Source organism: Corylus avellana, chromosome ca2 (genome assembly GCF_901000735.1).
Source record: "Corylus avellana chromosome ca2, CavTom2PMs-1.0".
Taxonomy (NCBI): domain Eukaryota; kingdom Viridiplantae; phylum Streptophyta; class Magnoliopsida; order Fagales; family Betulaceae; genus Corylus; species Corylus avellana.
The window spans coordinates 19,317,081-19,331,048 of NC_081542.1; the positions used below are offsets into that span (position 1 = coordinate 19,317,081).

Consider the following 13,968-nt stretch of genomic DNA (forward strand, 5'->3'; position numbering starts at 1 on the left):
CCCGCCCCAACCCGTGCCCACCCCTAGTTATAAATGATAATGTGGTTAAGAGGTAGCTCAATCGGCTGGGACCACGCCTAATGAAACGGAGGTCACTAGTTCAAATCCTCCTCTCCCGTCTTATGCGGACATGTCAATATATATATATATATATATATATATATATATATATAAGGAGCTTTATGTAAGGAGCTTTTTCTAATTACATAAAACCTAGAGTGTAATTATTAGTTTTTTAGTAATAAATTGTGTTGTATTTATTCCTTTTGTGTGGACTAGTATAGTCATTTGTTTAGTTTTAAGCTCATAATGAGATGAGCCAAATTTTGTAAACACATGAGAAAGCCTATTACTCTCGAAATTTAAAAATTTGCAATGTTGGTATTTTAAGAATTTTTTCCCTTTTAATTTCACCTGATTTTTTTTTTTTTTTTTAAATGCCCAAAATACTTCCGTTTTATTTATTATTTAAAAAAAAAAAAAACCACACTTTTTGTAAAATAATCAATATTTACCGCTTACAAGGTACGTGCAGTTTTTGTGCACTTCGTTTTGCATATATATATATATATAGTACTGAATTGGAAGCAAGCCGCCAAGATTCAGTACGTAATAGAATTCTCCCAATCAAACCATAACAAAAGCACAAGTGATAATTAAAGAAGAAGAACGAAACAAAGAGAAATGGGAAAGACAAGCAGAGGAAAGGGAAAATAGAAGAAACGTAGCTGAGTTGAGATGCAGAGAAAGAAGAGAGGAAAAGTACTATTGTTATACATTTCAAGTACGTACATAGCTTGTAAATGGGAAACACTTCTTTTGTACTAGCTATACTTCATTTTATAAGCTTTTCAGTTTTCAGTACGTAGTATAGGTTTTTTTTTTTTTTTTTTCTTTTTACAAATTTCTGTAAACAAATTAAAGCTTTACAAATAAAACCTCTAATTAATTGAGTACTTCCTATGCATTATTATTGCCAAAATTATGGCGGCAATCTGGACAAGTCATGCTCCCTGAAGCGACCAACTCTCTAAGACACTGCCGGTGGTATATGTGTCCACACGGCAGCATCCGGAGATGCTCCCCATCGGCAAATTCCGTTAGGCAGATGGTGCACTCTGTGGCTCCAAACCCGGATTCCCCGCCAGGAACAAAAGTGAAAACAGGGAACCTTTGTATTACAGCAGCCACTGGATCCACATGGCAGAAGCGGTGCCACAAAAAGAGTAGTAGGAAAAGATCTAGGGTAATGCCTATCAAGATAGCCATATAAGCGGCGAACACCAAAAGGCTAGAATCATACCACTTCTTATTGTCAGGTTGTTTCATACCAGGATTGTCATCTAGCGCTCGGGCAAAAGCAAAAATACTAACAAAGTAGACAATATGAATCTGCAAATTAAGTTAACATTAATATACATTAGATAATCATATATTATCCATTTAGCTAATTGCGGTGTGCATGTATAAGTAAAATTAAGAGAATTAATCTTTTTAATCATTAAATGAAGAGAAAATGAATGGGGAAATTAAAGTGTGGAGCTTGTTAACATAATTCATATTTTTTTTATTGAGAGTATATATATATAATGATTGTGGGTTTTGATTTGCTAAAAACTGGTTAGACACTCAAACTAGAATAACATACACCCAAATGTTGAGCTATTGGATTTTATACATACATCTTACTCTGAGTAGGATTTTGATTCCTATACATGATGCGGTAGACAGCATATAGGCCTATAACTCTAGTTTGCAGGGCGGAATTAAATTTTATAGTTTGGGGAAAAAGTAAGAAATACAAAAATTTAGAGAGTTTTAATTTTCATGTTGTTATTGTAAATAAGTGCCTTGGGACAAAGGGAGATACATTATGATACTTAATGTTTCGATTTGACATTGTTTTCGTAATTAATTCTTCATCATTTGCATTTAGTGTAATTGTAATTACTTTGACCTTTCTACTAAGTTCTTTTACGCCTAGGCTCTAAGTTAACAAACCTAGCCCTAACGCATGTCAAAATTTTTTTTAAAAAAAAAAAAAACCTACCCCTAATTAACGGCCAGCTTCGTTACAATTGAGGATCAATTTTTTTTTTTTTTTTTGAATTATGTTTATTACAAAAAGAAAAGAAAAGAAAAAAAAAAAAACAAAGTCTTTTTACTTAAATAAGTAGTTAGCAAATAAATATTGGATAATACATCATTAATTAATAATACAATGAAAGAGAGAAAATTAAGCACGCACCAAAGTATGAGCACGAACCAAAGTAAGAGCCATCTGAGAAGAGCAAGCACCGATACGATGGTTTGATATAATCTACAATGTTAATTAATGAGAGTAAATGAAATATATATATATATATATTCAAAACTCAAAATTAGAACACAAATGATATATATATCACGACTCCAAAATGAGGCAAAATGTTCTCTCTTACAAAATGTTCAAATTCTAGAGTTCTCATGAAATTTGGATTTATAATTTATTGTTTTTCAAGGACTAATTAGAATATTAATTAAGGATATCAAACAAAAATGAACCAATAACAAACAAAATAGAATGAGAAAAAATGAGTTGAGGGTCGGGTTTTTGGTAAAAATAAATAGTTTATGTCAAATTAGAAGATCGTAAAATGAGGCAAAATCCTATCCACATGGCAAGATAATCTCACAGCGACTGTCATTCTCACTCCAAACACAAACACCAAGAAGTTATGGCTTGGCTTAAAGATAAAGCCAAATTCTAACAGATTTTTCAACTATCATCGTCAAAAAGAAAGATGGGGCCCACAACCGGCAAAACCATTTTTGTTTTTTCTTAATGAAATAGGCCTGGCAGAGCCCAAGGCCTGCATAGTTCAGCTTGCAACCCCAATGGATTCCTTTTATTGGGCTGAACCAAGTGGGTAGGTCCAGCCTTTTAAAAAAACTAAATTGGGCAGACTGGGCTGAATCAAATGAGTCGGCCCACCTTTTTTAAAATACATAATGAGAAAACCGGGCTGGGCCTTCGCAGGTAATAACTACCTGTTGGCCCCTCTCCATGATCCGAATTAGCTTATTTCACCCTCCCCGCCGGCTTTTACACACGGCCAGCACCGGCGGCCACATGACACCCAACCCATGCCTTGCACGGCATCGATCATGTCGCTGTGCGCAACGCCGGTCTTTGTCGAGGAGATTCGGTTCTGTGACTAGGAGGTGTCCATTCTTCGTGATGTGATTTGTGGGTTTAGTACTGCTTTCAAAGGTAATATCGATCAGAAAAATGCAAAAATAGAATAAGCTGCATTAATGGCGATTCATGGTGAAATATATTTTGTGGGCTTAGCCCGAATGAAACTATGGATCGAAGATCGAACAAGTTGCAACCAAAAGAGAAGAAGACATGCTAATTAAAGAAGATTAAAAGAAGAAAGAGATTCATGGTGAAAGAAAGTGAATCTCACCTTGATATCTTTGCACAACACACAGCGCTTTCACTTAGCTAATTCCCTTTAGGATCGGTCATCTGAGAAGCATTTGGGAGAACTCCATGTAAATCAGAAACTTTAGAGAGAATGAGAAATGCTTTAAATACAAGAGGGCTGTTCTTTTTTGGAAAGACATGGACTGGACGCTTAAAACTCTACCAGCAAAGCTATTAAAGGTTGAAAGAAATGTGTACATTTTTAAAAGAACGCGTAGAGGAAGAAGAAGCTCATTACTAAAAAAGTAAGCATCCACTTGACTAAAATGGAAAATTTCAGGTTTTTGTTTTGTTTGTAATTATTGAAGTTATTCCTCGTCAAATGAGAAATACTAGTACATGTGCTTCTCTTCTGCATCTGTCTTTTATTGATTAATACAAATTGATATGGTTCTCTGAGAGGCCAATATTGCACATAATGTTGTATGTTCTATAAGTTGTTGATCATTAATTAATTCGACGTGGAAAAAAAAACCAACTGATTTTTGCCATGGAGGGATAACCAGTTGTCTTCCAATATTTTCTTTCTGCCATTTCTGGCTATGTTAATGGCAGTTCCACGTATCTTTTTTGGCAAACCGTGAGCTAGGGCTAGCTGATATTGCGTGCATGACTTTCACTCTAAATGATGCCTGAACCAAGGTTCGGCATGCACCGCTGTCGTAATTTGTAATTACTATTAAACCCTTTAAGAATGGGCTGGGGATCATTGGGATAAATTATTAAATTAAAATAACATAGTAAAAAAAACCAATAAAAAAGAAAAACAATATATATATATATATATATAATACCCATGCAACTAAGTACAAAGCAAAAGTTATCTTGATGCGCGCATGTCTTCCATTCAGTTGGTAAGCTGTAAGAGTCTTTTTTCGGTTGCATTGGGATTTAAGTAAAAAATATATATATATAACATGAATGAGAAGTTGAGCTGGAAAAATGGAAAATTAAGACAAAAATGAAAAATGTAGTGAAATTAAAGCTAGAAAAATAAATAAATAAAAATAATTTTATTCTCGATCGGACAATATATAATGCTAGCTAATAAAAGGATGAAAAATTAAGGATATACTTTCGTAGTTGGGTAATTACATAAGTATCACTTAGGGTTAATAAAATAAAAAAACTGGGCTTTATTTAATTAATCACCCTTTTTGGAATGTGAGACGTGTTTTGCTTTTATTCATTTGTTGTTTGGGTACACGAAAATTATTATTTTGCTAAGCAATGAATGCTACCATATGTTGCCTTCAGAAGATCGTCAGAGTTTTCACTAAAAAAAAAGGAACAGAAAAAGAAGACCGTCAGAGTATGTGAAAAAGACCACGATCAGTTTTGATAGCGTTCTTCATCTTTTAGTTCTTTAATTTGGGCTGTAAATTAAAAACTAATTGCAAAATTCAAACCTAATTTTCCAGGTTAAAAACTATAATTTTCTAGGGTACAGCCCATTTGATGAAACCGTGTATTAATAATGAATTCAATAAATTAATTAATGTAACTAAAATTATGATTATTGCGATAAAAGACAAATGAACTTATTCCTCAAAATGGATGAATGGAGTAAAGGGGAGAAGATTGCATGAAAGAGACTAAATAAAACAATTGCAAATAAAACAAACTTCTATTACATGACTTTGCACTGACAAATTATATTTTTAAATATAATTTTTCTATGGCTGCAACCACTAGATTGGAGAGATCCAGTGGCCGCAACTAGCAAATTGAACGTTGAGGATGGTCGATCGCGATAACTTCCAATAAATTTGAGAGTGGTAGAACCACCTCCAAAGGTTCGGTTGGGGGGTTGGCCACCCATGAGCTAGAGAGGCTAGATAAATTTTTTTGGGCGAAGGGCACTGCCACATTAGAATGTGTTTTTTTTTTTTTTTTTTGGAGAGTTTAAGAATATAGGATGTGAAAGAACATTTTTTTTTTTTGGAGAGTTTAAGAATATAGGATGTGAGTCTTTAAGCAACAAAATTTGACTAGTACATTAAATTTTTTAGTGGATGATATGGTAATTGTCCATCAATTAATTTATAAGAAACTTCTAGTAAAAGTTGTAATACCCTAATTACTCTTGAACAAGGAGTTTTTAGTCAATTACAAAAAAGATTAATGTCGTACCTATTAACGTGATTTCCTAAAGAAATTATCATATGCAAGCATGCCAAAGTAAATTAACTCGCACCTAAACTGCAATTTGGAAGATCAAGGGCATCAAATTATTTTTCCACATTAAATAGACAAAAATTCCTTCATTAAAAGTATGAAGGAACCACTTGCCACATACTTTGGTCATGTCCTTCTGCAATGGACGTTTGGGATGGGAGTGCCAAATGTTTCCGAAAAAAAATTGTAGAAGGGCTGGAGTTTTTTCAAGTGGCAAACGTGTTCCTTCAAAGAGGTACTGTCTAGGAGAGGACAAGAGGTTCGTGCGAACTGCGAGGAAACTCTGGCTACGTAGGAATGGATTGGGTTTTAATGGGACCTTTGAGCACCCTACAGTGCTGCTGCGTGAAGTAGAGGATGCCAAGGAGGAATACCAAAGGTTGCTGCGGCAAGATATAAAGGAAACTCACCCTGTGGAGGCCGAAGTCGTGAAGAGGTGGACGGCGCCAAAACAGGGTTATCTTAAAACAAATTGGGACGCCGCTCTGGATTCGAAAAAAGGCTTGATGGGAGTGGGCATATTGATAAGAGATACAGGTGGCAATGTCTATGGAGCGAAGAGCTTAGTAATACAAGGATAACTTGAACCTACTGCTGCCGAGGCACTAGCTGTGTTCCATGCCGTGAGATTCAGCCATGAGATGGGGGTTGAGAAGCTTTTACTGGATGGAGATGCCATGAATGTGGTGACAGCTGTGAACTCCAGAAATCCCCACATGTTGCGGTATGGTCAGCTTATTGAAGACACGAAGTCACTGCTTTCTCTTTTCCCAGATTGAGAATGTCATCATGTTACCCGTGAGTGTAACACAGCGGCACCTGGTTTGGCCAAAGAGGCCTATAAACAAGGCATTGAGAGGCGTTGGATGTTTGATGTTCCAGAACAGTCTGCTCTGTCTTCTTTGTGATCAATGAAATATTATCAATCAAAATAAAAGTATGATTAAAGGATGAGGATTAAGTATGAATTAAAGACCATTTGAAAGTAAATTTTTTTAGCCATCTTTTTATGGTTAACCCTCAGCTTCTTGATTTCCAATAGGTAACTCAATCGATTGGAGACTATGCCTCATGAAACGGGAGTCACTAGTTCGAATCCCTCACTCCCTCTTCTTGTAAAGACATGTAAAAAAAAAACCCTCCACCTCTTGATTGCTACAAAATGGCTCTAGTTGGTCAATCGGCCAGAGACTAGTTATGGTAAAATAAAAATTTCCTATCTTTGGCCGATTGATCAAAGTGCTGCTCAATAATTTGTAACATAGACTGTAATAAAGGATTTTAGTGCCACTAAAAGAAATAATTTTATTACACACTAACAGGAAAGAGAGAGACTTTGGACTTCATTGGATATGGCTGTAAAACAACATGGTACGTACGTAGGAGCTATAGCTAACAGGAATATAATCATGACAATTAATGGGTCGGGATTCAAAACAAATCATCTGCATTCTCAGTTCTGTATATGATTTTTACCCTCTCTATATGTAAATAGAATTAGTCCATTTACTTTCATTATGAGATTGATATCAATAAAATAGTGAGCAGCAAACTCCACAGCCAAAACACATTTTTTTGGTTTAATTATAGCTATAACCGGAGTTCTAGTATAAGTGGCCTAGAAATTAAGTATTCAATATGTGAGGCTCACATGTGAGTATTGTTAAAGTATATCAAGCACTCAAGAGATCGAGCGCAGGACTCAAGAGATTGAGTGCAGGACAAGTGCGCTTGAGCGCAGGCTCGAGCATAGTAACAGGGGAAATTGCAGTCCTAGTGCGCTCGAGCACAGCATTGAGCGCACTTATAGAGGAAAATGAAGAGAAGAAAGTTCGAGTGCGCTCGATCGCAGGCTAGCTGTTATCGAGCGCAGATAGGTGCACAAGCCAATCTCACAGCTGCAATAAAGCTGAAACTCAATATGGAAAGATTTTCTATATCCCTCAACCTCCTATGACAGCATGTAAAGTAACTTTGGGAGTACCAGTTGGCTATGATCAAATCTTTTGAAGAAGGAAAGAAGATCAACCATTGGTAGACTTGGACAACAAGAAAGCCCATTAGAAGATCTCCTTCTCCCTAGTGTAAAAGGATTCTGACTTTGTTGCATTAGGGTTAGTTGTGTATCAGGTTTAATTCTAGTAGTATATATACTACATCAATGTACTTGTAATATTATCAACTTTGAATATAATTTCTCAAAGTTTTTCAAGTATTACAGATTCAATGATAAATTTAAAAAAAGTTGGCCAAACTAAAGACATGTAGAAGAATGCTCAATAGCATATCTATGATACTAAACACTTCTTTAAAATTTAAACTACAAAATACTATGAAATCGTGTAAATTCAAGACATGATATTCTTTCATCTCCCATCTAAATCAATCATTGGATACGTAGGACCTACAAAAGTCTGGATTTTTTAAACAAAAAAAAAATGGATGGACATGATGATTTATAATAGGACTAAGTTGCAAGCTTACTATAATAACCACCCTAGAAAATTTAATGACTTGTGGGAGTGGTTGTTTTATTACAATCAAGTTCAAAATCAACCAAAAATCTCTCACTAATCTGAGCAAAATTTTCTTGAAGTTTCAAAATTACTCAAATCCCTTTAATAGTGAGTTTGCAAATCACCTAGCCAAAACCCTTATTTGGCCAACCTAGAAGAAAATCTAGCTTCCCAAGCGTTTGTCGCACAGCTAAAGTGTTAGATTATAAATTAAATGATTAAATCTATATATTTCTATTAACTTAAGCCTTATTCCAAACAGCGTAGAAATCCTTCCCTTCAATCTCAATCACGTGATGAATAGTGCATGTCGTTAGAAAACAAGTAGAGGAGGATAATTTTGGGCCACTAGAACCGAGAAAGTTTAAACTTTGTTAATCAAGATTTTCGGCGAGCAGGTTTTTAAGGTAACAAAATATGAAACTTTGAGTTTTTTTTTTTTTACATGTCGACACAAGGGATGAGGGATTCGAACTAGTGACCTCTGCTTTATGAGGCGTGGTCCATAGCCGATTGAGCTACCCCTTGGGGACATATGAAACTTTGAGTTAATTTGATGATTTTTACTTCTAGTTTGCATATTGTAGGGTTTAAGGCATAGATCTACAAATGCACGGGTCATTTAATAAAGTAGTGCACCCTACAGTCGTTTAATTTGATGATTTTTACCTCACGTGCAGGCCGGTATTTTTCCTGGTCTTTGTCACGGGGTAAGTAGTGCGGGCCACATTCGTCCTGTGGTAGGCTCTGACACCATGAAAAAATTCGTGAGCCTAACTCATCTCATAAAACCGGTTCTACAAGAGAGGGTTGTTCATTCTTTATAAACATGCCCACAGGCAATGTGAGTTATTTCTCAACAAGATATGCATATCTTTTCCATTTAGTAGACATACAAATAAAATTAGAAGAATTAATTTTTTAATCATAAAATGAAGAGAAAATTATTGGGGAAAAGTGGGGGAGCTTGTTAGAATTTTTTTTAATTTTTTTATTGAGTGTATATTGATTGTGGGTTTTGATTTGCTAAAACTGGTTAGACATTCAAGCTAGAATAACATACGCCCAAATGCTGAGCTATTGGATTTTATACATCTTACCTAAGTAGGATTCGGATTCCTACTTGATGTAGTAGACAATATGTAGGCCAATAACTCTATTAGCTAGGATTAAGATTTTGTAATTAGTAGACTCCCCATATAGTTTTATATCTATAGGCTAAGTCCCCTCTCCTTAATTTCCAGCTAGTACACACAAAACCCTATTCTCATTAGTGGGAGAATTTTGGCTTGAACCATGGACAGCCCCTTTAATAGAGGAGTAAGGAGAGAAAGATATTAGCTGCTAATATTACACTTGCAGCATAACGGATTCGATATAATCAAGAAGATGACTTTAACAAGTATTTGTTAACTCTAATAAAAAGAAAAGAAAAATATTGCAGTCTAGTAGTACTACCCTCGATATTAATTATTATCTGTGATTTAGTTTATACATTCTTGCAGCATTGTTATCCGAAATGAGAAGTAGAGATAACTCTTTGGATTATTTATTTATTAAACAAGCCTAGAGACCTTATCATGACACTCTGCAGGGTAAATATCAATAATAAACACCCAGGTTCGTCACATTAATACATCTAGTGGTGTCCAAAGATTTTATGCAAATGCACAAACAATGATGCCCAAGAGTAATTTCACGGCCTCTACTACAGCACAACACAATGTCATGACATAAACTACTTGGCCCACCATGCATGGTTCTAAACCTATGGTCGCCTTATCTTAAAGGCTACCTGTCCTGGCACAGCAGCAACCTCATTAAAGACCACCATACTAACGGTATTTGGGGACTCTTCCTTCGTATGATTTTGTGTTTTTCTTTACTAATTATCAATGGAATCTTCAACTTGCCCAGAAACAAAAAGTCAAAATAAAAGGCCTTCCATTTAATTGGCAGGTAAGAGTCGTTCCTCGGTTGCATTGGGAGTTTGAATGACCCAAAAAAAAAAAAAAAAAAAAAATCATAAATGATAAATTGAGCTAGGAAAGGGGAAATTAAGATGACAATAGAGATGTAGTTAAATTAAAGCTTAAAAAAAAAAATTAAAAAAAAAAATTATTGAAAATCATTCTATTCCTAGGAGATCATGCTTCCAAATATATAAAAGGTGCATTCTACCAATAAATCCTACATATGCAATTCACTTGAATGTGAACAGAAACGATGGTCACATAGAATATTAAAAATTTGAGAAAACGCATTATTACGAAAATGGGATGTTAAAATACAACTCAAGTTCCTTTGATTCCACCAGGACCATCATATAAAATAAGACGTTTCCAAACGTCATCCTCATATCCAGCATCTACGACATTGTATGTCTGTGGATCAGATGCATACAACTCTGTATCAATTGGACTGACAAAATTAAATTTTGTATTCTCATATGCACATGCAATCCACCAGCTAAGAGCTGAATAATCTGTGTTCCAGGACCACGTCTGTGGAAGAATACCAGTACCCATTGGGGGACTAGGTTGGTCCAATGGGCTATAAACTTCTCCACCCCAGTTGGCTTGATTGCCGAACTCACTTAATTTTTCAAATAGTGTTGGGGGCCAAAATCCAATTATAGAATTCTGTTCAGTGATGTACAATGTCCAGAGAAATTTTGTAGAATTTGGTTCGCCACTCATTTCCTGCCAGGAAGCCAGTAAATAAAATTGTATTCAATTATAAGAACTTGTAGTGATGGCTATCTGTTTTTCATTGGATTTGTTTCATAAACTAATGAATTGAGCGTTATGCACATATTAATTTTCTTACCTTACTAATTCGCAATTTTTCGGAATAGTTTTTTCCATCTGTATTAAGGAAGGTCCAGCCTAGAGGTATTTCAGAACTGACTTGTACATATCCAGGACAATCTTGATTGAAACATTGTGTTCTTCCACCAATCTGGTTCAGTTAAAGAAAAATGTAACAAAGGAAAATGAAATTACTCGACACAATTATCTACTAAAACCCACCGTGACATGAGTAAATAGCCGAGTTTTGTTGTCTTTGAACAATAAAGGATTTACCTGAAAATAAATTTACATTATTTGAATTACTTTTTCTGTTCAAATATAGGGAAAAAAAAATCATAACTATTGAAAAGCTATTTTACATTAGAGAATTACCGTGAAACCTGTCTTTATGCTGTCAAGACCGTTTGAAATTGTCAATTGGAATGCCCTATACTGGGATCCAATGATTCCTGTTGGGTTCAATAAGGAAATATACGATTCAATTCCATCAAGCTTTCTTTCTGGATAAGCTTTTGTTCGAAGTATTGCATACTGCATGAAATAACAATCCTATTATAATTTGCTTGCATCACTACAAAAGCATAGATTCATCTGCGATCAAGCACAAAAAATAGTACTTACATGATGTCCAGGTTCATCATCTATATTTGATGGATGTATCTTTGAAAGTATTGTGGCTCTTATCAAGTCATCTTCATTGACTCTTCTAATCGGAACTGTTCCATAAGGACAACCTACCCCTTTAAACCCAAGATCTTTGTTTCTCATTCCTTCTACAAACAATTTTTGTTTCATCTATAATAATTCTCTAAAAGGTTAGAAAAAATATCAATGGTATGTGATGAGATTGTAAAAGAAAAAGGTTTCATTGGTTCAACCTCAAATGTAGTATTCTTCCAGAAAGGGTGATTGAAGCCAGGTTGTTTGTAGAAATCAATGCAGTCGTATATATCTCCATCTCCGATCTATAGATGTTAAATCAAATCAATTTACATTATAAACTCAGCAAGTACTGGTTGCGGTGATGATAGAAATAATATTGTAACAATTAAATATGGTTTGAGCATAAGTGCGACTCTCCATCTCCTTTATAGATCAGTTGCTAGGATAGGGAATTTGATTTTTATCGTGATCAACTTCATCATAACAATCACAAGTTCAATAATATTTGCATAATAAAAATAAAATTTAAAAAGAAATTACTTAGAATCTATGAATAAAAAAGGCTTCAAATTGCAGAAATCTTACTTGAATGCTTTTAATTGCAAACTTTTTAATATTTATAAATTGCTTCTTGAATTCCAACACTTCCTGAGTAGATAATCCCCCGTTTGCTTCAACCAAATTGTTGCAGACAAGGATAAAGCAGAGGAAGATAACTACAATATCCACCCTTGAAGCCATGAGCGACAAATTGGTTTGCCAAATCTGAATTTGTTATATGCATATAAGAGCAATACGGAATTGACTTACATGACGATAAGGTATATATATATCGTCGAATTGGCTTTAATATACAAATTGCATTAATTACATAATTTTTAGGATTTCCTAATGATAATGACGTACATTAAAGGAATACAAAAAAACATAGACAATATTTTCCAACCTTAACTGTATTAATTACCGAAGTTATAGGATTACCATGCACATTGGAATGGAAACGGATCCTCTCCGTTTCAAAATCCTTCCATTTTCTTCATTTAGTGCATTTTGAAGGGTAGTGTTATTCAAAAATTTTAATGATGATTGTCCCGTTGGAATATGATCTTATTATAATTAACCAACTAATAATGACAATAATAAAATGATGATTTTAGTTTATCTATAAATTTATTATAATTAAATGAACTACATTTAAGATGGATGACGTTTAGCACACGAATTTCTAAGTGACAAAAAAATGTAAGTCGATATGAATTTATATTTCATGGAATTTTGAGGGTATTCTACTAAGTATAGATTTATTCAAATCTTAACCATTGTTTTACAATCGAAACGATTGCGATTTTACCACTTCATTACTTATCATATTTGTCATAATGATGTGATAAATTATTTTAAACATAGTAAATAGTAATATAATAAATATTAAAAGACTTACCGTCGGCCCTAGAGAGAGAACCTCTCACCTCTCTAATTTTTTCTCTCTAGTAAGTTCCTTTAGGGACGAGGGATGGTTTGTCCCCTCCCCCCTTCCCCTGTCTTTTGCTTTTATGCACTTGTTTTTTTTTGTTTTGTCTACTGTTTTTGATCCCTATCACCGGTTTTAGTAGCAGTCACGTCACCCTTTCCACCTTGTCGGCTCGTCACCTCATCCAGTCGTCACCTTTTCCTTTGTTATAGTCCCCTTGGGAATTTTAGATCTGGTTTGATCTAAGCTAGATCTGTTCCTTCCAAGCTTGCCAGGCCAATGACAGGCCTCTCCCCCGCCTTCAGGCTCTCCGCCACCTACCGCCGCCCTCCTTGTTGCAACACTGCCACCACGCGCCAGTGCGTGGCCTACGCATGCCGACGTGGGAGCTTCACTATCTTGCGTGTGTTCCACATGCGTGGTTGTTGCTTCGCCTCCACCGATGCAGCTATATGCTGGTTTTGTTTTTTCTGTATTTTAATTTGTTTTTTGTAGTTTCTTTGTAACTTGTTTGAATAAGGATTGTCCAGAACCTTGGATTGTAGATGTGAACAGTTTCCTAGCTTTCGCGTTAAGGAGGATAAGTTTCGGCATTGAATTTTATACTCCCAGTGCCGAGAAATATGAGCTACCTATGCATGAATTGAGTCTGTCTGGAACAGATACGTTGTTAGTAGTGAAGATTAGTGGTTAGCGGATATTGATGTCATAGATAGGTCTTGAATGTCAAATTGTTATGTATGTATCTATAACTTGTAACCTCGTAACTTCAACTATGATTTTCTAAGAGATTTTGCTTTGTGATCGATGTATCATTCATCAATTAATAAGACTGGAATGATTTTTTCTTAAAAA

At 35.0% G+C, this 13,968-nt stretch overlaps 1 protein-coding gene across 1 annotated transcript; it reads right to left on the reverse strand.

The window, feature by feature from the left end:
* Window positions 1-10,460: 10,460 nt before the first annotated feature.
* LOC132169252 (protein neprosin-like) lies at window positions 10,461-12,383 on the reverse strand. Its single transcript, XM_059580316.1, has 7 exons — window positions 12,228-12,383; window positions 11,858-11,944; window positions 11,601-11,774; window positions 11,352-11,510; window positions 11,199-11,252; window positions 10,996-11,127; window positions 10,461-10,868 (listed from the first exon to the last, which is right to left on the reverse strand). Exons 1-7 carry the CDS (start codon window positions 12,381-12,383, stop codon window positions 10,461-10,463), a joined length of 1,170 nt encoding a protein of 389 aa, XP_059436299.1.
* Between the last annotated feature and the right edge of the window lie 1,585 nt (window positions 12,384-13,968).